Source organism: Acinonyx jubatus, chromosome C2 (assembly GCF_027475565.1).
Source record: "Acinonyx jubatus isolate Ajub_Pintada_27869175 chromosome C2, VMU_Ajub_asm_v1.0, whole genome shotgun sequence".
Lineage (NCBI taxonomy): Eukaryota > Metazoa > Chordata > Mammalia > Carnivora > Felidae > Acinonyx > Acinonyx jubatus.
Window position 1 is genome coordinate 120,776,387 of NC_069384.1, and position 24,717 is coordinate 120,801,103.

At 43.8% G+C, this 24,717-nt stretch overlaps 1 protein-coding gene and 1 long non-coding RNA gene across 5 annotated transcripts in view; one reads left to right on the forward strand and one right to left on the reverse strand.

Annotated features, from left to right (window-relative positions):
• Positions 1 to 475: 475 nt before the first annotated feature.
• TRIM42 (tripartite motif containing 42) lies at positions 476 to 24,210 on the reverse strand. Its single transcript, XM_015083235.3, has 5 exons — positions 23,640 to 24,210; positions 19,144 to 19,841; positions 12,686 to 13,509; positions 9,560 to 9,784; positions 476 to 720 (listed from the first exon to the last, which is right to left on the reverse strand). Exons 1-5 carry the CDS (start codon positions 23,978 to 23,980, stop codon positions 634 to 636), a joined length of 2,175 nt encoding a protein of 724 aa, XP_014938721.3. The 5' UTR covers positions 23,981 to 24,210; the 3' UTR covers positions 476 to 633.
• LOC106985012 (uncharacterized) overlaps positions 13,600 to 24,717 on the forward strand; it is a 29,740-nt gene continuing 18,622 nt past the window's right edge. Inside the window, exon 1 of one of the 4 annotated variants that reach the window (XR_008297969.1) lies at positions 13,600 to 14,390. This is a non-coding gene — a long non-coding RNA (uncharacterized LOC106985012). Of the gene's footprint in view, positions 14,391 to 22,709; positions 24,340 to 24,717 lie in introns of those variants that run through there. The other 3 variants (XR_008297968.1, XR_008297967.1, XR_001431810.3) reach the window with 3 other exon arrangements.

The following is a 24,717-nucleotide window of genomic DNA, read 5'->3' on the forward strand; positions in this document are numbered from 1 at the left end:
CCATAGAGGAGCCTCCAACCAAGCATTCTACTGTTCTTTGCTCTGGGGACCAGCAGAAGTGTGGAGGGGAGGGAGTGCTCTCATTCTTTTATGGGTCAGGGGCAAGCTTCAGAGCATGGGGAAAGTTATGGGAAGGCAAGTCCAGACTCCATAGTTAGGAAGAGCATTCTAACAATGTTGGCTGCTTATTGTTGAAATAGACAACAGGGTGAGGTAATGAGCTTCTCATCAATCATTGACTTGCTCAAACACTAAAATCTAGTTAGACTAGGGTCAGAATGTATACCCACAGGAACTGACTGCAAAAAGACCACCCCTTTTACCACCCCGAGGCCCGGTGGCTGCCATGTACACAACACCACCGAATTCTGAGCCAAGGGTTAGGCTCAGAGCTACTGGAGGCATAGAGACTTGAGGACTGTTTTCCATCTTAGTTTCAAAGTAATCAGCAAACAGCAAGCCATGACATCAGGCATTTCCTTTTATTAGCTCTTAGAAGACTCAGAGGTCCTGGGAACATTGCCTACAGTGATAGCCTCACTGAAGCATGTGTTGAGAAAAATACGTATGTATGTGTGTATATATGTCTATCTGTGGTACATTGCTGAGGTTGCTTCCTGCTCTGCGAGGAGCTCAGAAGCGCTTCTGGAGGGCAGTCTGGATGTTCTTCAGCAGGCCCCACTTAGCTCGGTTCTTCCCATGCCCATCTGGGGTTACCACCTGCAATCAGAAGCAGAGAACCATGGCACCAGTCACAAGGGAAACAGCAGCTTCCAGGAGCTTGGCCACTGCTGTGCACCAGACCCTACACACAACATCTCATTAAGTCTTCATGAAGCAGGTGCCACTGACCCCACTGTATGAGTGAGAGGAAACTGAGGCTCAGAAGGACTGGGTAACTTCTCACTTTTCTAAAGTCACATACCTAATATGTGGTGAGACTGGGATTTCACAGACCAGGTTCCATTTCCTTAAAAGGCACCTCATTTAACTGCATGCTGTGACCCCAGGTGGGCTTCACCATAGAATAGCTCTCCAGGTGACCCCCAGCCCCTGGAGATTGCTTCTGTCATAGCTCTTATCATTTGTAAATTCCATCAAATGTGTTTGACTCTTAACAGACTGAGCATTCTGACTGGGGTGTGGGGGAAGTGACCATCTTTCATCTCTGTAATCCCAACATTGGCTATGGTAAAGAGAAGCTTCTTAGAGAAGTGGATGAAAGGTGAATAGAACCACAATATGTATATCTGCCAGTTGCCTCCCTCTGATGGTTCACACTGTCTGTGATCGCAGTGAGTGGTCAGAACTACCTGGAAAGGGGAGACTGCACTGAGCAAGTTTCTTACAAGTCTAACCGACTCAGCTTTACACGTGGATCTCCCTGCTTTTCTTTGAAGGTGCTAGGTTTCTCCATGCCTCTGGTCTGGCAGCATTCCCGTTCCTTCCCTGTACACATTGACTGAAGAGGCGGTTAGGGAGTGAGGCTGAGATCCAGGAATGAGAGCCCACTGGATCAGTAGGCTCTGTCTAGATGAATCAGGACTCACAGGGCAGATGGGGTGGAGGTGTGGTTTGGGTGGCAAAGAGCGATGTTTGTACAATGTCCCTATATACAAAGCTAGTAAGTCTTTATGTTACCCATTGCTGGATAAAAATTGAGATAACACAAAGAGACAGCCCTGGTAAGGGTAATAAAAATAGTGTTAAAGAAACTGAGCAATGGGGGTGGGTGATAATGAAGGAATAACAGTGTTGTGGCAGAGTTGGGAATTGACTCATACAACATAGGGGAGTTGAATTTTGTCATAGTCAGGGTCTCCAGAGACAAAGATCATGTGTGATGTGTGGATGGAGCAGTAAGGATTGGGGCGTGTCTATGAACAAGGGGATCATATGAAAAAGGATAAAAGAAACAGAGAACAGTCTATGAGATACTGAAGTAATTGAAATAATTGACATCCCCTTCCTTACCCAAAATGCTCAGATGGTTTTCCAAATGAATTCTAAGAAACTTTTAAGAAAAGTTTGTTCTAGAAAGCAGGAAAAGAGCAAAAGCTTCCTACCTCATTTTATTAAGCTAATAAGATATTGATTCTGGAGCCAGATAAAAACAATATAGGCAAGACATTATAGGGCTAGTTCACTTATGATCATAGATACAATAATCCAAAATAAAATATGAGCTAAGTAAAACCAAGTATATTAAATAATCACAGCATGATCACATGGGGTTAATTCCATGAATGCAAGTCAAGATTAACATCAGAAAATCAATGTAATTCATTTCATTAATGCCTAAAGGAGAAGAATCATATGATTGTCTCAAATAATACAAAAAAATTGCATAAGGTTGTACAAGCTCTCAGCAATTCAGAAGTGGAAGGAAATTTCCTTAACTCAATGAGAATTATACACCACAAAAACTAAATTAAAAATCATCATAACTCAATGGAGAAACATTAAGATTAGGAATAAGACAAGGATATCAAGTATTTCAGCCTCTATTTTCTGTAGGATTCATGGCCCTGGCCAAAGGTATAGGGAAAGAAAAGAAATAGAGGTTCAAGGATTGTGAGAAAGAGATATAACTATCATTATTCATAAATGATAGGACCATAGCCTGGAAAAGCAAGCAAAATCAACAGATAGACTCTCAGAATAATAAGAGAGTTTATCAGGATTTCTAGAATCAAGATTAACCTCCAAACACCAATGGCTTTTATTCTAAACCAGCAATACATTAGAAAATATAATCAAATATAAGATAACATTCATAATATCTACAAAGTGTGTCAACTATCTGGTTAACCAGGAACATATAGTACCTCTATGAGAAGAATTTAAAAGCCCTAGTAAAGCACATTGAAGATGATTTAATAAATGTCAGACCTATTACAAAAATATCAAATGTCTCCAAATTAACTTAGAGACTCAATGCTATCCTAATCAAATTCTATCTGGATTTTTTTTTTTTTTTTTAGGAATTCAATTTACTCACTCCAAAATTTATATGAAGGAACAAATTCCTATGATTAGATAAATAAACCTTAAAATAGAAAGAAGGGTAATGGGTAGACTTACCTTAGCAGTTCATCAAGACAAAGCAGAGAGCTAAGGTTAAACAATAAAACCAGTGTCGTATTGACATAAAAACAGACAAATAGACCAACAGGAGACTATAGAGAGCTCAGAGACAACTTTTGAATATATGGCACTTTAATATAAGATCGCAGTGGCACATTTACCATATACTAATGGAAAAGACATTGCTTGGTAGATGCTATTGGAAAAACTGCCTCACTAGACAGTCAAAAATGTGCATCATTACCTGGCACTACACACAAAGGTGGGCTCTGGATGGATTAAAGTCCTAAGTTTGACAGGTAAAGTGAAAGTTAATAAAAGAATAATAAAAGAATATGAGGAAGATTATCTTTGTGAACTAAGCCTATGGGAGGACTTTCTTAAATAAAACTTCAAAAGGTCAAACCAGAAGAAAAAAACAATTGATGACTTCAGTCATATCAAAATGGAAGTTTTCTGTTGTTTCATGAAATACACTATGAACAAAGTTAATAGGCAAATGTCAGAACAGAGAAGATATTAGCAATGTCTAAAAGCATTATCTGGAATATTTAAGAACATACTGCAAATCACCTAGAAAAAGAACAAATGCAATAGAAAAATGGGTGAAAGATATTTAGCAGGCTATTTACAGAAGAGGAAATCCTGAAAACTAACAAGCATGTGAAATGAAATTTCAAACAGTAAGGAGATTATCGCATTTTGTACCCATTGGATTAACAAAATAGTAGAAAGCTGGACCATGCCACATACAGGTGGGGCTTAGGCTATAGAGTCCCTCAGTCATTCCTTATGGACACATTCATGCACACATTTAAATCAAGTATGCACATACTCTGTGATCCGGCAATTTCACTCATGGTATATTCTAATAAGGGCTGAATTATGTCCTCCCAAAATTCATATGTTGAAGTCCTACACCAAGTACTTCAGAATGTGCCTGTATAGTTGACCATTGAACAATGCAGGGCTTAGGGGCACTGACCCCCATGCAGTCAAAGATCCATGTATAACTTTTGACTCCCCCAGAACTTAACTATTATTAGCCTACTGCTGACCAGAAGCCATACTGATGACTTGGTCAATTGGTCCATTAACATGGTCAATTAACATATTTTATGTATTTATTATACACTGTATTCTTACTATAAAGTAAGATAGTAAAATAAAATGTTATTAAAATCATAAGGAAGAGAAAATATAGTACTGTACTGTAAAAAGTCAGTGTATAAGTAAACCCACACAGTTCAAACCTATGTTGTTCAAGGGTCAACTGTATTTGGAGAGAGGCCCTTTAAAGAAGTGATTACGTTAAAATGGGGTCATTAGGGAGGGCCCTAATTCAATCTGACTGGTGTCCTTATAAAAGGAGGAAATGTGGACACACAGAGACCTGCCAAAGGTGCACTGGCATAGAGAAAAGGCCATGTGAGGGACTCAGGGAAAAGGCAAGTGTCTCCAGCCAAGGAGAGAGGCCTCAGAAGAAACCAGACCTGCCAACATCATGATTTTGGACTTCTGGTTTCCAGAACTGTGAGAAACTAAATTTCTGTTGTGTAAGCCAGCCAACCTGTAGCATTTTAGCAGTCCTAGCAAACAAATACAATGTTCCAGAGAAATTCTCATACCCCTATCCTGCCCACAAAGTGCCACGAATGAGGCTGTTCACTGCATCATTACTGGAGATCATCTGGGTGTCTGTCTTGGCTAAGTGAACAGGTGAAATATGGTGCCCAAATGCACATTGTGAAAGATGAGGCCGGATTAGGAGTAAGGGACTAAATGTGTATAACTACATTGCTACAGCATAAAAAACACAGTGTTCTGGGAGAAAAGGTGAGAAACAAAGTAGGGTTAAGTAGCACAACACTATTTGTGCAAATTACCAGCACATTCAAAACAATACATACCATGTAAGAACTCATAAAAGCAATAAGATACACATGAAACGTATTAGAATGGATGTCTGGGAAGGAATGGCTGAAGAAGGGAATACATACATAGACAAGAAAAGGGCCTTGCATAGGCCATTGTTGAAAATGGACCATGAACTGAAGTGTATGATTAATTCAACCCTCTGTGTATGAAGTTAAAAGTAATAGGTCCAGCTTGATCTAAATTATCCTCACTCCAGGGTTCATGTCTTTCTGCAGAGCAAGTAGAGAGCAGGTGATAGGATTCTCTATTTGCATGAAGGATCAAGCAGCAATTTGGAAAAGAATAAATCCTAAGGAGATAGGGAGTGCAAACCATTTTTCTCTCATTTCAGGGCAGGGGGTGGCTGTGAGTATGTGGGTGGGTGAGGTAGGTTTGGGGCAGTTATTCTGAGTGTATGATAGTGTGGGATAGTGTTGGTCTCTCAGATTGCCCTGCAACCCCACCTCCTGAAGATGCATATCTCAGCTTGGACAGGAGGTCTGAAGTAGAGACAGAGGTAAAACCAGTAGGGGGATTTCATGAAACCCAGGTAAGATGCCCAGGAAGGCCAGGCAGCCTGGCTCTGTGCCTAGAGTTCCAGCCTGGGCAGGAAGGGGTCAGCACTGCAGAGACTGAGAGTAGTTGGCAGGGCTGTTTCCTGAGCACATGGGAGACACCAGAGGTGACCCCCAATACAGACTGGGGAGGAATTTGCGGGGATGAGTGGAGGCAGGAATGGGTGCATTTCCTGAAGAGGTAATCAGGAAAAGCCCAGAAAAGTAGCAGTTTGTGACTATTGTTAGGCCTGAATTTTTACCTCCACATGTGATGTAGCTGGGGATATCTGGTTTATAGACTGCGGTAGGCAGAATTTTGGCCCCCAAAGATATCCACGTTGTGATCTTGGGAACATGTGGATGTGTTATGTGTCACAGTAAAGGGGAATTAAAGTTCCTAGTCAGCTGGCTTTAAGACAGAGATTATGCTGAATCATCAGGTTGGTCCAATGTTATCACAAGAGTCCTTCAAAGAAAGAGGGAGCCAGAAGAGAGCCAGAGAGATGAAGGTGTAAGAAGGACTCAACCTGATGTTGCTACTTTGGAAAATGCAGGAAGGGGCCATGAGCCCAGGAATGTGGGCTGCTGCTAGCAGCTGGAGAAGGCAAGAAAATAAACTTTTCCAAGTCTTCAGAAGGAACACAGCCCTGCTCACACCTTGATTTTACTGGGTGACACCCATTTTGAAGTTCTGATCTCTAGAATTGTAAGATAATAAGTAAGTTTGTATTGCTTAAGCTGCTGATTTGTTATGGTGGCAATGGGAAACCAATGCACAGATAGAAAGTTAGGGTTGTCATGGGAAGACTTCCTGGAAGTTAGCAGAGATTTGAAGTCAGAGGGAGACAAAGTAAGGAGGCTCTTTTCAGAAATGTGGATGGTGGTCAGGAGGTACCCTGTGGATTACAGGAAGAGAAACTGAGGATAAAGGATATATGACTTGCCTAAAAACACATTTCTTCATTCCTTCAAAACTATCAGGCTCTTGGATGTAAGAGGCTCTTGGCTGAAGGTTGTGGGCCGAGAGGAGTGAGGAAGGCCAGCAAGGCACCTGTCCACCTTGGGCTTACAGCCTAGTGGAGTTGGGCCTTGGGCCATGGCACACCAGGTCAAGTCCAATGCTCAATCTTGCCTCTCAGAAAAAAACTCCTGCTCTCACAGCTGTTGGCTTTGACAATATTCTCCCAGAATGAGGTGCCAGGTCCCCAGGGTGGGGCCCACTGGCCCAGATTTAGCTGAATCTGTGGTGCAGGAGAACAAAGAGCTCCAGCCTTGGATGAGAACTGAGTTCCCACTCAACTCTTTCTTCAGTTACATGAGAGCACTTTCCCTCTTGAGCCTAAGTTTCCTCATCTGTAAAATAGAGGCAATAATTCCCCACCTCCAGTGGTTGGCATGATCAGTGGTAACGAATACACAGTATCTGACAGGGAGTCGGCCTTCAATAAATAAGTCGGCCTTTAAAATGCATTCACGTTAATTTTCATGCTTTGTATATTATACTTCAAATAAAATCCCTTAAAAAAATCAGCAAGTCACAGACTATGAAAATCAAATATGAAAGGTGTTATTTCGCTTCCTTTTCAAAAGTATGTATGATGGAAATATTGTATTTTGGATAAGAAATGATTCTGCTACCTCATTACAGCATTTTAAATGAAACCTTTCAGGAATACCTGCGTAGGACCGATGCCAAAGGAAAAGTATTTCGATTTTATGGGAAAGAACTGAAGTCATTACTTTTATGAAGCTTTATAAATGTCATTCAAACACACCATCTTATTTTCATTTGCTATTGAAGCCTTTACTTATGCAAATCATGACAAATGTTAAGGAAACCAGTGTTTCCCCTAGAATGCTAATATAATCACAAAGAGGGAGGAAGAATTACTTCTGAAGGAAAAATCTATATTGCAGCTCTGCAAGTCAGATAAAAATGAAGCTTCCAGAAAACCTCATTAATTAGTGCTCTGCTCATTTAGAAATTGTGTTAAAAAGCAAAGAAACTGGAATGAGTTTCCTTCGCATATAGGGAGTACAAATTAATCGCATAAACACAATTTTAGGGGGAATGTTACTTCTTGACTGATTGCATAAAACACTTAGCTTTTGGGCATCTTATGGTACTTTGTAATTATTAATTTTATTCATCCATTTATTTCTTCACTCTTTAATTTAGACATTCATTCATATATTCATTTGTTTGATCACATTTTCAGTCATGTATTCATTCAATAACCATTAAGAACCTGTGATATGCACATTGCTGTGGTAAGCATTGTGGGAGAAAGAGAGATGAATTAGATGTGAAGTTTGTTCTCAGGGAGTTCAGAGCTTAAGAGGGAGGACAAAACATCTACTTAAGATGGGCCGACACACTTCAGTCTCTCCACTCCCTGTCCTTGTGCCTAGCATGTAAAAATGACAGGAGATACATTTAAAAATATTAGTAACAGCACTGAGTGCCTTTCATGGGCAAGACATGTCTGGGGAATTTCTAAAAAATGAGAAGGCAGATGGAATTAGATGAAGGAAAAAATCCATAGTCGAAAGGACATGCTGCAAAATATGGTAGCAGCTGTGGGTGTTCCATGCTTGGGAAAGAAGGGTGGCAACAAGAATTGGGCAATTGACAGGGTAGCTGGCTGGGGTAGAGTGAGAGGAGCAGGCAGGCCGACTCTCTCCTTCTGCCTCCTGCCCAGGTGAGTATCTGGCCTCCATGAGAGTGGGAAGGGGTTCATGTGGGTGCTGGCTCCAGAAGCAGTCCAGATGGACTAGAGAGCCTCTGCCTTCAGCTGATTTGCTACTGGTACAATGACCTACAGCATAATCCTGCCCCCACCCTACCTTGTGCTTCCCTCATCACTAGAAGTAGCAACCAATCAGATTCTCTTCTGCAAACATTTGACCTGAGACAAAGGGAGGGTTGCTAGTTAGACTGTGTTGGTCACACAGAAGTTGGGCCAGGACAATCCAAAGCCACAAGCAAGCTGAATTTAGGGGAGGAAATACTACAAACTAGCTGAAAGTGGTGCAGATTCAAACAGAAGCAGACGTGGAAGTGTGGGCAGAGGGAGGACAGAGAGACAGAGACAGCGACAGAGAGATGGACAGAGGAAGGGAGAGAAACTGATGGCTTTCTAGTTCCCTTGAGGATTAGATGTTTGTCCTGGCTGGAAGTGGTCTCATGAGACTCCTCTTTCTCTGTACCATACATTTCCCTTTTCAGAAGCTGAAATGAATGAACTTACTGTCTTTCCTCTAAAGAATTCCTGATTAAGCCATAATCTACTGGTCTACCATAATCTACTGGTATCCCAAAGAACATCATTATGGTTCTACAGTACGATAGCTCTTGGTATTTTTCTTCCTTTTCTCCTTTGAGTATCAATAAAATTATACTCATGAATGTATATCCCCCAGAGATATAAAGAAGAGTCAGCTTCGAATCACAAAGAAAGATAGGAATAATCATGTCCCTCTTTCTGGGGGATACCATTCTGACATGCTCAGTGGTTACTCCTTGACTTTCAGATAAACAACAAATAAAATATTGCATGGGACATACTTACATTAAAAATTATTTGTTGTATGTGCCCTCTATTTATGTCTGTTAAATCTGGCACCCTACGCTTGCTTTGAATCACCACTGGGATTAACAATGAACTCTTTTTTTGTCCTTCTCATACCACAATTATTTGTTTAATAGACTCTGAGCTCCTTGAAGGTAAGGATTATGCCTTATTTTCCTCAGAATCTCTACATCCTAACAGAATGCCTGGCCCAAATGCTTTTTGAATCAAACTGAACTAACAATTCTTAGGCCTCATTTGCCAAGTTGGTTGAGGCCAGCAGCCCTCTGTTTGACTCTGAGTTAACAAGTTTTCTGGGATTAGAGGGGGCAGTCACACTGTGGGTTCTGTGATCTTGTGATCATCCTGACAGAGCTGCATCCAGAGCTTACAAAGAAAGTCTGAGAAAAAAAATGTGCACAGTACCTTGCAGATGTCACTCCATTGTCCAGGACCATTATTGTTGATGGCTCTAACTTTAAACAGATACTCAGTGTTGGGGGTCAGGTTGTGCAGCTCCAGATTCTGCTGCATTATATCCTGAATTTGCCCACAGAGCTCTGTCTGTACATTGTTAGGAGGGGTAGTAACGAGTTCATAAAATTCCATCTCAAAAGAGTCCACATCTTCTGTTGGGCATGTCCAATAAACCTATGAAGCAATGAACATATGGGTGTGGTACTAATATACACCATTCAGTTTTCTTTCCCGTAAAGATTTGTGTCATTAAGTATCAGTGGGGCGGATTTAAGCTGACCCCATCCCCTCTAGCTGCTGAGGACTTCAATGTGGACTATGTGCAGCAGTCTTGAAAGGCTACCTGATAAGACCTGACATGATGCTCATAATGCATTTCAAGAACAGAAGAATGCTCCTCTGGGTTCTGTTACCATCAGTCAACATGGCAGTGACCATTGTTCTCTTGACACCATTTACCAAGGTAGCTGCCATTTATTGAATACCTTCTATGCGTCAGATTCTGTGTCAGACATTGCCTAATTCACCTAGTCATCACAACTCCCTGGAAGGGAGATTTTATTATCCTATTTTACAGTTGAGGCTCAGAAAGGTTACATTTAGCAAATTCCCATAGAACCACAGACTACTAGACAATGAAAAGTGTATCTGTTCCAAGCCTGTATTTTACACACAAGGAAGTAGAGTACCAGAGAGGTGCAATGGCTTACCCAAGGCATGAAGAATATATATTCACACTCAAAACATAATATATCAGCTTTCGGAAAGAGATATATTAACAAATATCAATTAGCAGATTGTGTCTGGCACATAAATATTTTGAAATGATTATATTTCTAAACAGATATTGTATTCTTTAAGCTTTAACAAATTTAAATGTTATTATGTTTATAAAGTTAATTTAAAATTACTCCTAAGTGCATAAAGTTTTGTGAATTTATAATTAATTTGTAGTTATTTTTATATATTTATACTTTTAAAACTTTTTATAAATTTGTATAACTTGTCAGTAAAAATTAACTTATTTTTTCTGAGTATCAAAACAAACATACTCATTATAAAAGACTTGGAAAATGCAGAAAAAATACAAGGGACAAAAATAAACATCACTTATAATCCCAAAATTCAGTTCAAAATTCATTTCCTTCCAATTTTAGAACATTCACAAATACAGAAATGCATACAGTTTGGATTATATTGCTTTGATTCCTGCTTCCTTTCATTTTTTATATTTTAATCTTTCAGTAGTCGAACATTTAGGTTGTTTCTAATTTTACACTCCAATAAATAATGATGCAATGAGGACTTTGGGGGCATGAATCTTCACCTGAATTTTTAATCATTTCTCTGGGAAAGTTTTCTAGAAATAAAATTGAGTTTTTAGGAAAAAATCCTTAGGATTTTTAAGATACGCATTTGACAAGTTATAAGACTAACTTTGAGAATCTTTTCTATGCCAAAAGCCTAAAGTGGGCTATTAGTCAACCATCATTTGAGAGAGAAGTCAGCACAGATTTCATCTTCGGCATCACTAAACACTAGGATTCCTGTATGATTTCCATTCCATGATCCTAATAGGGATCACTGATATCTTCACATCAAATACCACTATTTGGCAGTAGATTTAGGTGTCCTCTCTTGACAGGCAATGACTTGACTTTCCTAGGCCCCTTTCTTGGGCTCTTGCAGGGACCACTAACCAGTGGCTGGGGTGACTATTTTCCAAGCCCAATTATGGGGCAGACATCACCAGAGCGAGAAACTGCCAATCTCCCAGGTCTAAGTTGCATGGAGAGACCTAATGCCATCACTGAGCTAATGTCACATACACTGGAGGCTTTGCTGATCTGGTATCATTTGGAAATGAAGGTTTGGTTACTCAGTTGTAGGTGTCTCTTATATGAAGGGTAGAGATACTTTGCTGTGTCTGATAGCCCATGGGAAGGTATATTCTACTTTTCAGAGTAAGGTCATTCTTGCTGTTGATTATAGACTCTAAAACATAGATTATGATGTCTCAGGAGAACAGCAAGGTAAAGTTTGGTCAGTGTCTGGCTTTCATTTTCTTGTTTTTAGACCCTTGATAGTAAAGTGTGGTGTGCAGACTGGCAGCAATAGCAGCACCTGGAAGGTTGTTAGAAACAGAATTTCAGGGCCCCCTGAGACCCACTAAAACAGAATCTGCATGTTAACAAGACCTCCAGGTGCACATTAATGTTTGAGAACCAATGGTTTAGACTTCAAGGATGCTAAAGGTCTTTGGGAATGTTTTCAGATTATGAGGGCAAAAGATGGGCTCTGCCACATGAAAGCAGGCCATGGGCTGGCCTGGGAGATGTCCCTGTAGGGAACCCCAAGAGAGGCAAGTTATGCTCTAACAGGATCTCTAATTGCAAGTTAATCTTTTTCCTTCCTTGAACTTTAATAACACATTCTATAAACAGTTTGATTTAGGTTCAGCTGGATTTGAATGGAATGTTAAGGGAATGGTTATTTGTCCGTGTTAGGTCAAGAGGGTCAAGGAGGAGTCGTGTCTCCTGAAGTCAGATGATGGCAGTTGTAGAGGTCTGTGAGAGATCAACACTCCCTCCCTCTGAAACTGAATCTTATGAGATTAGAATTGGAATTCCATTGGGGATTATCCTTCTATTCTTTCCAAATCATAGAGAGTATGAATACTTTCTTTAGGAAAGGTAGCAATTTAGAGGAATCACTGCTGATAGATAATGGAGCCTATATTTCTAATTGGATTTTCTGTGTTCTCTCTACAATTACAGGCTTTGCCCCTGGGAAACATTACACCCTCCAAGCAGTCTCTTCAAATTACTTTGGTTCCCAAATTGGGTTGCATTTGAAATGGGGTTGGGGCCTTCAGATAGATTTTTGACTATGAGTTAAATACATTATTTGGTTTAAGCCGATATTGTGCTACTTAAGATTTTAGGAATTTAGGAGCAGATTTGAGTGACTGAACCCCAGAGGTCAAAGAGGTAAGTGCAACCTTTTCTGACTACCCACCTCCATTCCATACCGCCCATCCTCCTGCCTTCCTCATGGGCCCAGAGCCTTCCTTACCTTGGCAGCTCTAGGATACACCAGAGTCTGGTAGATGACAATTGGGCCTGGGGTCTTCACAGAATCATCATTGAATGAGAACCAGTTGTGGAAGCTGCTGCTGTTCTGCACAGGCTGGTTTTCTGCCCCTGCGCTCCAGTAGGTACAGAGGCCATCTGTGGGTTTGGCAGGTGTGGCTGACTGGGCTCGCCCATAGGCTTCCAGACCCATTTTGGCCTTCTCACCACTGGTGGTGTTGAAGGACAGCAAGGAGGAACTTCGCTGGTATATCTGCTGGTTGCCAAAGCTGTGAGTGCTGAAAGTGACCTTCCTGGAGATCATCATTTCTGAGTGCATGGGATAAGGGGAGGGCAGGGACTCCCCTGAGGAGCATACTTTCTTGGGCCCTGTGGGGAAGAGCTGGTGGATGGCATTGGAGAGCTCAGCGAAGTCCAAGGGCATGCAGTGTAAGGAGTGTAGCCGGAGTTGTGGGTCAGGCCTAAAAGTGCTCTGGATGCCATCCTCGATCTGGTCCACCAGAATTTTGGCCGACTGCAAGAATGCCACCTGGCCTGTCTCCTTCAGTGCTTCCTTGGAATAGGCGATCAGACCATCCATTTCGTTCACTTTCATGGTTGTGACGTACACGTATTTTTCAATCTCCTTCTGCCTGGACACCTCTAGATTCTCTATCTGCTCCATGATGTACTTCTCCTTCTCCTGTAGAATGTTGCGCAGCTTGAGAAATCCATTTCGAATCTCTTTTCGCTTCATCTCCTTGTCCGCTTTAAAGCTATTTTTTAAAATGTTGAACTCCATTAGGTCATTATCAATCTCATAGCGGACTGCAAAACAACCAGGTTAGTTACTTTGGTTAAAATTTTCATCTCCCCAGGTGTCAAAGCTGACTGCAGGGAATTCCCTCAGATTCCATGAAAGTGGGTGGAGAGGGAGGGAGGGCCCTTGTAGTTGAACTGCAATAGGCCTGAACAGGTTTATGAGATGCATCTGGCCTCCCTCAGGATCCCCCCCACCGCCACCTCCTTGTCTAATACTTCCCTCAGGAGTCCCAGCCTTTCTTTCCTTGGCATAGTTATAGCTATAGTAATCCCTGCGGCTCTGGGTTGGAATTGAAAGTTCAAGGCCACCCTTGATATGAGTTTCAGACATCACGTGTCAGCATGTTGGACTTGAGAAGAGGTGATGTCTCAAAGTGACTGGTTTTCCCTGTGTGAAAGCTAAGCTTCTGCAGGGGCAAGAGAAAGAACTAAATTTCTGATGACTTCTTCTAAATGCTGCCTTGCCTCATTCACCAAAACTCAGCCCTAGACAACAGTAGGAAATCAGCTGGGCTTCCTCTCTTGCCTTTTCCTCATTTCTTTCTAAAAAAGAGTCTGCTATTGCACTTCAAAGAGAACCCAGTTTGTTCTGGATCCTCTTACATGGTTTTTGGATTTTAAGTTCACTCAGTCATTCAACAAACATTTACTGGATACCTATGTCACATGCCTTCCAAGGTACTAGGGATACAGATATGAATATGAGAGGGCACCGATGCTCAAGACACTCATAAATCCAAGGATACTATAGTGTAGAGGATGCTATGATTGAGAGTATGTGGTACATCTCTCTGAAATGAGTACCTTTGTTGGCTTTACACTGATTTAGGCATCAGGCAGTGACAGTGATGTGAAGACATGTCAACCTTCTGTGGCCTAGTCTAAAGGTAAGGTCCTCCCTTGATAGGCCAACTTTGTAGTGAATTGATGGCCTATAATCCTCATCAGATTTTACTCAGGAGTAGGCGTGCCCAAGATTTTTTTGTACTTTGTTCTTAACATATTCCCAGGTGCACAGTCAGCTGGACCTTTGTGGGTTGTGGCCATTTTAACAATGATGTGCATTTGAGTAAGAGAAACCCAGGAGTCCTGTCAGACCATGAGAACAGGGAGCATGGCTCTCTTAGTTATCACTATGACTAGGGTGTGTAGAAGGGCTAGAAAGGTATTTATTGAGTGAAAGCCATTCTGTCCTGTTTTCTGACATCATTGGGGTAAGTGTTACTCTCCGGCCTATTTTGTGAAGCTGCTATTTCCTCTGCCCACCTCCTCCCTCAGGCTGGCACACAAGGGATGAGGAAGCAATGCAGACAGGGGCTGAACAGGAAACTATCAGGGTGATTGCAGAGGAGGTGAGAAATGCTTCCCGCCCTCCCCAGTGCAAGCCCTACTGTGGCTTATGGCAGCTGAAATTCCACATTGTTCATTAATTTCTTTGGCTATTCAATAGTTATTCACTGCCAAAGAATCTTGCATAGGAAATTCCTTGCTTCATTAGAGATTAATTAAGTTTATGTAAAGTCCCGAGAGGTAGCATAAAAATTCCTTAGGTGAGGGGGAAAGAGGCAGCACCACGAGAAAAGAAAGAGGAGGCCAGAAGCACCCCTCCTCCCATCTTACAAATATGGCAGCTTTGCAAGAGCTGGTCCTAGAGCAAAGTTAAGTCCATATCTCTCTCAGGAAATACACTAAAAGTAGCTATTATTTATTAAATATTATAGGCCAGATCTATATAATTCACATATTATGGATCATATCTCTCTATTATAATATATTACATGTATCTTCCTATGAGGAAGATATTGTTCCTATTGATAGATAAGGAAACTAAGGCTCAGGGAGATTAAGTTACTGTCCAGTGTCACACAGCAAGTATATGGGAGAAACCAAGGCCTGTCTCTAATTCTATTTATCTGAGTCCAAAGCCTATGTTCTTAATTGTTCCAGTCATGGTTCTCAGTCGTCTGTGAGCACCAGAATCTTCTGGGAGAACTTTAAAGAAAACTCTCCTCTTGGCCTCACTTGCTGAGATTATGAATTGGCCTGAGTTGGGGCTCAGGAATCCAGGTGAGGCAGTTAGCAGCTGCCAGGAATCTTTTGGGGATCTTGTTAAAAGTGCAGATTCCCACAAAATCGGTATGGGTGAGGCCTGAGGTTCTGCATGCCTGCCGGGCTCCTGGATGGTGTCATTGCTGCTGGCCCTAGTTAGTAAAGCTCTCCAGGGGGTTCCAGTGTGCACCTGGGGGTCGACACCACAGCTTCAATCGACCCAAACTAGATCTTTCCTCCAGGACCCAGAGTTTCTCAGTGTACTGTCAGATCACCTGATTTTGAATTACTTGAAGATTTATTTAAAATGTAGATTTATGGCACCTTCCCCCAAAGTAAGTTGAGTCCTTAAAAGCAAGTTTGAACTCTGGTTAAAAAAATTTGAGGGGTGGAGGCACCTTTCAGTCAGTTCAGAGTCTGACTTCAGCTCAGGTCATGATCTCATGGTGTGTGAGTTCGAGTCCTGCATTGGACTCTGTGCTGACAGCTCAGAGCCTGGATCGTGCTTTGGAATCTGTGCATCCCTCTTTCTCTGCCCTCCTTCCCCCACCCCCCGGCCCCCGCTCATGCTCTGTTTCTCTCCCTCTCTCTCTCAAAAATAAATAAATATTTAAAACAATTTTTTTAAATTAAAAAAATTTGAGGGGTGGGGGAGGGGGTTCCCTCAGAAAGGATGGACAGGGTAAATTCTCTACCTACGTATAAATGGATATTCCATACTAGGGAAACAAAAGCAAAAATGAACTATTGGGACCTCATCAAAATAAAAAGGTTCTGCACAGCAAAGGAAATAACCAGCAAAACTAAAGGCAACTGACAGAATTTGCAAATTACATATCAGATAAAGGGTTAGTATCCAAAATCTATAAAGAACTTACCAACTAAACACCCAAAGAACAAATAATCCAGCGAAGAAATGGGCAAAAGACATGAACAGACACTTCTCCAAAGAAGACATCCAGATGGCCAACAGACACATGAAAAAATGCTTCACTTCACTCATCATCAGGGAAATACAAATCAAAACCACAATGAGATACCACCTCACACCTGTCAGAATGGCTAACATTAACAACTCAGGCAACAATAGATGTTGGCAAGGATGCAGATAAAGAGGATCTCTTTTGCGCTGCTGGTGGCAATGAAAGCTGGTGCTGCCACTCTGGAAAACAGTATGGAGGTTCTTCAAAAAATAAAAAATAGAACTACCTAAGGACCCAGTAATTGCACTACTGGGTATTTATCCAAGGGATACAGGTATGCTGTTTCGAAGGGACACATGCACCCCCATGTTTATAGCAGCACTATCTACAATAGCCAAAGTATGGAGAGAGCCCACATGTCCACTGATGGATGAATGGATAAAGAAGATGTGGTATATATGTACACAATGAGTGTTACTTGGCAATCAAAAAGAATGAAATCTTGCCATTTGCAAATATGTGGATGGAACTAGAGGGTATTATGCTAAGCGAAATTAGTCAGAGAAAGACAAACATCATATAACTTCACTCATATGAGGACTTTAAGACACAGAACAGATGAACATAAGGGAAAGGAAGCAAAAATAATATAAAAACAGGGAGGGGGACAAAACAGAAGAGACTCTTAAATATGGAGAACAAACAGAGGGTTACTGGAGGTGTTGGGGGGGGGATGGGCTAAATGGGTAAGGGCATTAAGGAATCTACTCCTGAAATCATTGCTTCACTATATGCTAACTAATTTGGATGTAAATTAAAAAAATAAAATAAGTAAATAAATAAATGGATATGCCATGAAGGTGACCCCCGTCTCCTTCCAATTGCTGGGCTCTTTGGAATTTGAACTGATGTCCCCTCATATTGAATTGAATTTCATTGTCTGGCTTCTAGGTGCTCTGGACTCTGAGAAAACTATCCTAGGTTTCTCCTGTGTTAAAGGCCCAGGCTTCTTATAGTTGCATGGGGGGCACAGCAGACTACAGGCAGCAACCCCTTCCCATGCTGAGGCCCCAGAGAATCCAGCCGAGCCCAGGCAGTGAGTCCACCTTAAGAAACCCTCTGGGAACCAGTGGGACTACCCATTTGCTTGGTAATGTGGCTCCTATAGAGTTTCTTTAATATAGAGACTTCCCTGATGGTGGTTCTAAAACAGAATAAATATCAATCGACAAACAATGTTTCCTAGTATAAGCAATTGAGAAATGAAGGTATTCCTGAAACACCCATGCTGGTGAGAGGTCCTAGGTGACGGAGTTAGCAAAGTCCATCTCTGACCCATCTCTACATCCAATAGGACCTTTATGTGCAGCTCAGAGAAAAACTCTCCCACTCATATGTTCAGGCATATTTACACATGGACACAAAGGGAAAGGGCTGGGGTGATCTGGGGCACTTTGGTCACTTGATGCAGGCCGGTCCTTAAGGAAATGAGATAGACCACAGATTGTGAGGGTGGTAGTGGTGGTGGTGGTTTCTGTTGTGTTCCAGTCCTCCAGTCTTTAGATTCTGGTCGCTGTTTAGCACAGAGAAGGTTGTCAAAGGAATGTTATGGATTTAACATGGATGTTGGAGTCAGATAGATTGGGTCTGCCATTTACAAGTTGCCTTGTGCCAGTGAATTCGTGGAATCCCCATTGTCTTATTCATGGAGGGAATTTCAGTTCCTGTACTGCAGGAGGAGTGAGGAGACCAGGCATACTTCTTGTAAAGGGCCTGGGCAAAGTAGGCCTCTATTCAAGGAAGCTATTCCCAGGGGCTAAGAGCCCTAAAAGGATGCCGGAGATCCTCATGTCTAATCAAGTGGATCCACACCCAGAAATTATGAGGCTCTTGACTGAACCCTGCAAGATATTGTTGTACTGGGTTCCAGCATGGAAACTAGGCTCAGTTTCCCTTAACCAAAATGTACTATTTTATAGGTAACCAATATAAAATAACCTTGAGCAGGCATGCAGAGGAAAAACCAGCCGTTGACCAGAATGTTATTGGCTATTTCTGAGTTTTTCTGTTATTATGTGTTTGTTACCAGTTTTTTTACTTTGGTGTTTGCAAGTTTTGGGGAAAACGCTGTCGGGGAAAATTTTAAATTGAAATAATTCTCAACATCGATTTAATTTTTTCCCTCTGCAAATTGGGAAAACACCGAAGATACTCAACTTTTGTGACAAAACCCTTTGGAAAGGCTCACAGAACTTCAGGATACTGGAAGATCAAACTCATCATTTTCCAAAGGAGGAAATGAGGCCCAAGGTCATGAAGATTATAACCAAGATTATAGAATCTTTCTGCACTGACTATGTGCCAGATACTTTTTTGCCTGCTTCACATAGAATAACCCATTTAATCCTCACAATCACCCAGCGGAGTTACTACCGCTATGCCCATTTTATAGGTGAGAAAGCCAAGGCCCAGGGAGGTTAGGAGGCTGGTGATGGTTGCCCGGCGTGCACACCAGGCCAGTGCCTGGCAGCCTGGCTCAGTGTTTCCCAGTGCTTGGACTGGCCCACCAGGTGGGGGAGGCTCTCACCAAGTAGACTGCCTGGAGCCGTTCTCCCCATCAGTACCTGAACTAGGGGTGACTGTGCAGGGGAGGGGAGGGGACCAGGACCTGCTTTGAACTTGGCGATGGCGCTGAAGAGGGCGGCCGCCCTCTCGGAGCAGGCGTCGATGAGGTTGACGGTGTCGTGGCCGCTGTGGAATGCCGTCTTGCAGAAGGTGCAGAGCAGCTGGTTGTCCTGGCTGCAGTACTCGACGATGCGGCTGGACGGGTGGTGGATGCAGATCTTCTCGTCCTGGTCCTCGCAGCTGGTGTCCACGAAGACGTGGTCCTGCATGGCCACGTCCGAGTGGAAGGCCTTGAGGCAGTCGTTGCAGAGGTTGAGGCGGCACGTGATGCAGCGCTTGTAGGCGATGCGCCGACTGCGGCATACCTGGCAAAGGGTGGGCCCGGTGGAGCGGTCGAAGCGCCACTTGAGGTAGCCGTGCTGCTGCATGTAGCGCTTGGTGAGGCGCCCGCGCAAGTAGTTCTCGGGCAGCTGCATCTTGTGGCTGTAGGGCATGCAGTGCGAGCGGCTGCACACGGGGCAGACGAGGATGAAGAAGTTCTCGGTGACCTCGGCGTGCTTCTGCAGCTGCCGCAGGCACTTCTCGCACAGGCTGTGGTTGCAGGGCAGCATGAACGAGTGCAGGTGCAGCCGGTTACACAGGGGGCACGAGAGATGGTGCACCAGGTTGCTGTTGGCGGGCATCGTCTTCACCTCATCGACCTGGGTGTCGCTGCTGCCGATGCGCAGCGCGGTCTTGGAGCTGGAAGGAGAAGCGGACACGGGAGGACTTCAGGAGGCCGGCTCCAGAGCTCACCCCATTTCTGGCCTCTGGAAGAACTGGGGGGTCACTGCCAGGCAGGCCAGTGTGATGGTGGGGAGCACAGGCTCTGTGTCAGGGCACTGGGGTTCTAAGCCTGCCTCCAACATCCTTTAGCTGGGTGACCTCAGGGCAGTTAATTGACCTCTCTCTGCCTTTTGCCTCATTATAAAATTAGTAGTCACATTATAGTTTCTTGAGGGGACTAAAACTACATTTAATAGCTACAAAGCTTGACTGAGAGCAGTCCCGGGAACACAGTAAGTGCTGAACGACTGCACATTGTGAATTTTGAAGAAGAGAAAGCAGGGCAGACTGGTCTGGCACCATCAGTGGGGCCTCAGTGCTCTGTTGCCCATCAGCAAAGTTACAGAACACCAACACTCGACAAAGCCATTCTGGGACTGTGATGGAGCAAAGCAGAAATAAGACCACTTCCTCCTGTTTGAACGTAGGCAAGACAAGAACATCGTCCAAACCACAAAACGACCAGATCTTGCCTATCCTGGTTCATGGGAGCGACTGCTGCTTTTTCACCGATTGCAGCATTTGGTGCCCTGTGACCTTCCCATCTTGTAAACCAGATTTTTATTAAGATACCTGATAGGAGATTTACCCCCACGTCCTCACCTGAAATGAGCCTAAATTTCATAATAACTTGCAGATGCCTTCTTACCGAGACACCTTACTCTTCACCATGGTGTATGTTCTCACTTGGTGCAGTGACTCAGTAAATCCAATCTTGTCCACCTACAAGCATGTTCTTGCTTGGCAGGCATTGGCATCATCAGTATTACGGTATGTAGGGTAGAACACAGAAGAGGCTGGATAAAGTGTCCTCAGGACACCAGGAGGTCAGTCCCTAGAACCAAGCCTAGAACCAGCAGACCGACAGGTAAGAGTTAAGGGTCTAGGCTCTAGGGACAGATTGTTCATGATGGAATGTACCCATTTAGAGCTGCACCTTTGAGACAAATTTCTTAATCCCTCCCATTCTCACTTTTCTCATCTGTAATCCAATGGTCAAAGCTAACGATACTATTTCCTTCATGAGAATTTTACAAAGTCTACATGAGGTAATCCATGATAAAGTGACTAACTGCTGATACATAGTAAGGACTCAATAAATGTGGCCTCGGCAATTAGTCCCCTCTGGTACTGGCCAGCTAATGTCCACAGTAGAGGAAAAGAGTGGTCACGTCCATGAGAAGTATATGGTTCTATTATTTGTGTGTGTGTGTGTGTGTGTGTGTGTGTGTGTGTGTGTTGATTCTTTATTTGTCTGAGGTGGATTTCATGTATTTAATTGTAGGAACCATGGATGAGGTAAAAGCATACTTGTAAAATTCAAATGCATATTTTGAGAAGCTACAATCAGGGCAAAAGCAATTTATGAAAATAAATGAATTAGCTGTGGGGATGGAGGTAAACAGATACACAATTTGTGACTGATTCTGTCTCTTCTGTTCACGTTAGTGATATTTGGGTGTTGATCTTGACATTGTGGCTGTATTTTCTTCTGCTTCTGACTTCTTGAGGTTCCTATATGCTCCTATCTCCTTCCCCATGGACCTATGTCTCAGAGCCCAGACAGTCAAAGGTGTTACCAAAGCATACTGAATGGGAATGGCCCTGTGGTGGCAGAGAATGCCTTTTGTGGCACTCAGGCTCCTGGAAAGTTCATCCCTTAAGGATTTGGATGCTGGGTCCTAGGCCTGCTGGCCTCGATGTTCTCAGCCCGTTCCCTCTCTGCTTTCTCAGTCTCCTGCCTGGGCCCTAAAGGGGTCACTGGAGGGACAGTGAGTTGTACATGTGGTAGCTGGATGAACCTCTTTAGTTCAATAAGGTAGGACTCTGAGAATCATGGTGTAATATAAAAAGGGAGATGGCATGGTGTAATATAAAGCGGGAGGGAAGGTGACATTGGTAGAAGAAACAGCAGGGCTGAGAGGCAGCCCAGGGAGTTTGGGTGGAGGTCAAAAAGGAAGTGGGAAAGAAATGAGAAAGTCAGAAAGAGATACTTGAGACCAGAGTGGGCTGGATGAGCAAGGTGTTGAGCAGGAAGTGGTGATGAGGAGCAGGGGGAGGTAGGGATTCAGAAACCAGGAGTGAGGCCAGATGGAAGACAAGCCTCAGTGTACCCACTGCCCACCTCCTGACACTTGCAATAGCATCTCTGACTATCCTCCGAAAGCCTCAGGCTCGGGGACCCGGGCATTCAGTGGCTGTGGCTCCATGCCCAAACAGCCACCAGACCCAGCAGCCTTGCCTTCTTGCTGAGATATCTGGCCTCTCCTCCTCTGTACGCACCCTCCCTTCAATTCAGGCCTGTTCCCCTAGCACCTGGGTTCTCACTGTGTCACCCGGAAGTCTCCTGGCTTCCCTCTGATCCCTCCAGGCCATCTGCATTTTAGTATCACTTGGGGTGGCTTTTACAATTCTGATGTCCAGGTGATCCCCCAGACCAATGAAATCAGAATGTCTGGCAGTGAGGACCTTTGTAAAGACCCCCAGGTGATTCCTGTAAAGCAAAGTTTGGGAGTTACTGACCTAAGGCATCTTCCCACAACACCAATGTCATCCCTCCTCCGTTGAACTGTGGCCAGTGACTCTCCATGGCTGATATGCAGGAAATGGGGCGTTGAGTCAGGAGAGAGGAATGTGGATGCTACTTTCTGCACCTGACAACCTCTGGACTTGCATCCAGAACCCCTGGATCCTCTACTCATGCAAACACCACAACAGCTCCCTGAATGGAGAGTAGTGTCTGTTAAGCATCTCCTAAGTGCTGAACTGCAAGATGGATCATATCCTTCTCCTGAATTCACTGAAACTTTACTCACAGAATTGTTTTTCCAGACTGAAAGGCTTCAAACCTGCATCTCATTTTTCTGCCTCTCCAAAAGCTCTCCTCTTATGGTTCTGAGCTGTGATCTTTCCTTCTCTAAGAAGTCTGCCCTTGCTACTCCAAACTCCCCTCACATGTGACATAAAAGGACTGCCTTGGTCAGAGCAGGAAGAGAATATGCAATTGCTTGTCACAGAGCATTCATGCCCCACATGAGTAACTGAGACCCTGAGATGCATGACTTCCAGGTGGGAAGAATGAGAAGGCTGGCAGGAGTTGGTCCAGGGTACTTATAAAGGATATAGGGGGTCAAAAGTGGCCTGTGGAAGTTACTACTTTTCCAGTAAGTGTTGAAGGTATCAAAAGTTCAGAGGAGGAAGAGAAAGGGCAACTTATATTTTTAAATCCCGTAACAGATTACAAGGTGCATACGTTAATCCCCAAACCCACCGAATCACAACAGATCCTATACTCTCCATTTTGCAGTGCAACATTTTTAAGTTAAGACACAGATTCCGGGTTTAAAATCTGGCTGCGTCTTACTAGCTGTGTGATCCTGGGCAACTTCACCTTCCAAAGGCTCCGTTTCCTCGTTGGTGTGGTGGGCGTGCTGTGAGGGTTGCTGGGGGGCACACAGTGCCTGGCAAGTGGCTTACACGCTGAGTATTAGCCACTACTATTTAGTGCAGGTGAGAGAGCCCAGTGCCTATTCACACAGCTGGTGGGGCGTGGATGTGGGACTCAGGGCTAGATGTGGTCACTGGCTGTTTAGGACAGGCTTAATTGCTACAAAGTTCTTGGCCTCCTTTTTTCAGAGGGAGAAAGGGACTTGGGGCGGGGGTACGTATGGAGCCCACAGCTGGCAAGGGCCCCGTCGGGCGCCCGGCACTTACGAGGTGCGGATGCTCCTGAGGCGGCCCTTGTGGAACGTGATGGTGGCATTGCGGCAGCAGCGGCTCTCGTAGTAGTAGCACTGGAGGTTGCTGCTGGTCGTGCAGCAGCACTTGCAGTTGGGGTCATTGGCCCAGGAGCAGCAGCACCAGTGGCAGTTGGGGTTCTCAGAGCAGGTGCAGTGGCAGCACTGGCAATTGCGCTCATCTTTGTAAGGGCAGGGGAAGCAGGTGCAGTTCCGCTCTGAGGTGAAGAGGAACTTGCAGCACAGACAGGAGCATAGCTGAGGACAACATCTCTGCCATGTACAACATGGAGAGCAAACACACATGGCAGTCTCCATGGCGCCTACATGATGGCTACCGGCTGCCCAGAGCTCTTGACGCCTTCTCTACCAGAATCCTGTGGGCTCCCAGGCAGGAGTCCCTCCTCCCTCTGATGAAGTCCTCGGCTTGGAGGTTGCAAGAGGTTGGCTGTTGTGAGACCTTTACAGGCGGCGTCCCTACTAGGAAGCTCCTGGGTTGGCATTTACCTGTATCAGCCTGAGGCCATTTGCTTATGTCACAATCCCTGTCTCCCCACCATGTCTCACCATGCTGAGTGGGTGAGATGTTGGGGCTAGTGGCAGGGGCCGCTGAAGGACACTCCATGCTTCCACAGGATCAGGTCCAGAGTAGGGTTGATGCAAACAGCATCCTGGAGGTTTGTCACCTTTTGGGCTATGGGGTGGATTCAAGAAGCTATTTCTCTTCGCTTGAGGTTTTCCCTGCCACTTGGGCTGGTTGACTTCAGGGTATGTCTTCATGGACTGAAAGGTCTGGAATGGTTAATTGGGAGTGGACTGACATGATGTTCCTCTCCCTGGGCTTTTCTGCATTGATTAAACTCTTAATGCAATGAACAAAGCACCGTATTTACAAATCATGGCAATGCCACATTTAAGGGAAATCAACATTTGGAGAAAGAATTAAAGGGAAAAAAAGATAGAAGTTCACTTAGGCATGCCTTTCAGTAGCATTGAGTTTGTCAATTGCTGCATAGTCATTGCTGAGTTTCAGGAGGCTTCATGCATATGTCACT

Bases quoted from the DNA above. Each gene is read 5' to 3' on its own strand.
- TRIM42 (XM_015083235.3), bottom strand. From the start codon at position 23,980: ATGGAGACTGCCATGTGTGTTTGCTCTCCATGTTGTACATGGCAGAGA. The intron at 13,510-19,143 runs GTCCTGGTCCCC...GTTGTTTTGCAG, and splicing joins CATCGCCAAGTTCAAAGCAG to TCCGCTATGAGATTGATAAT. The intron at 9,785-12,685 runs GTAAGGAAGGCT...ATTGCTTCATAG, and splicing joins TGTATCCTAGAGCTGCCAAG to GTTTATTGGACATGCCCAAC.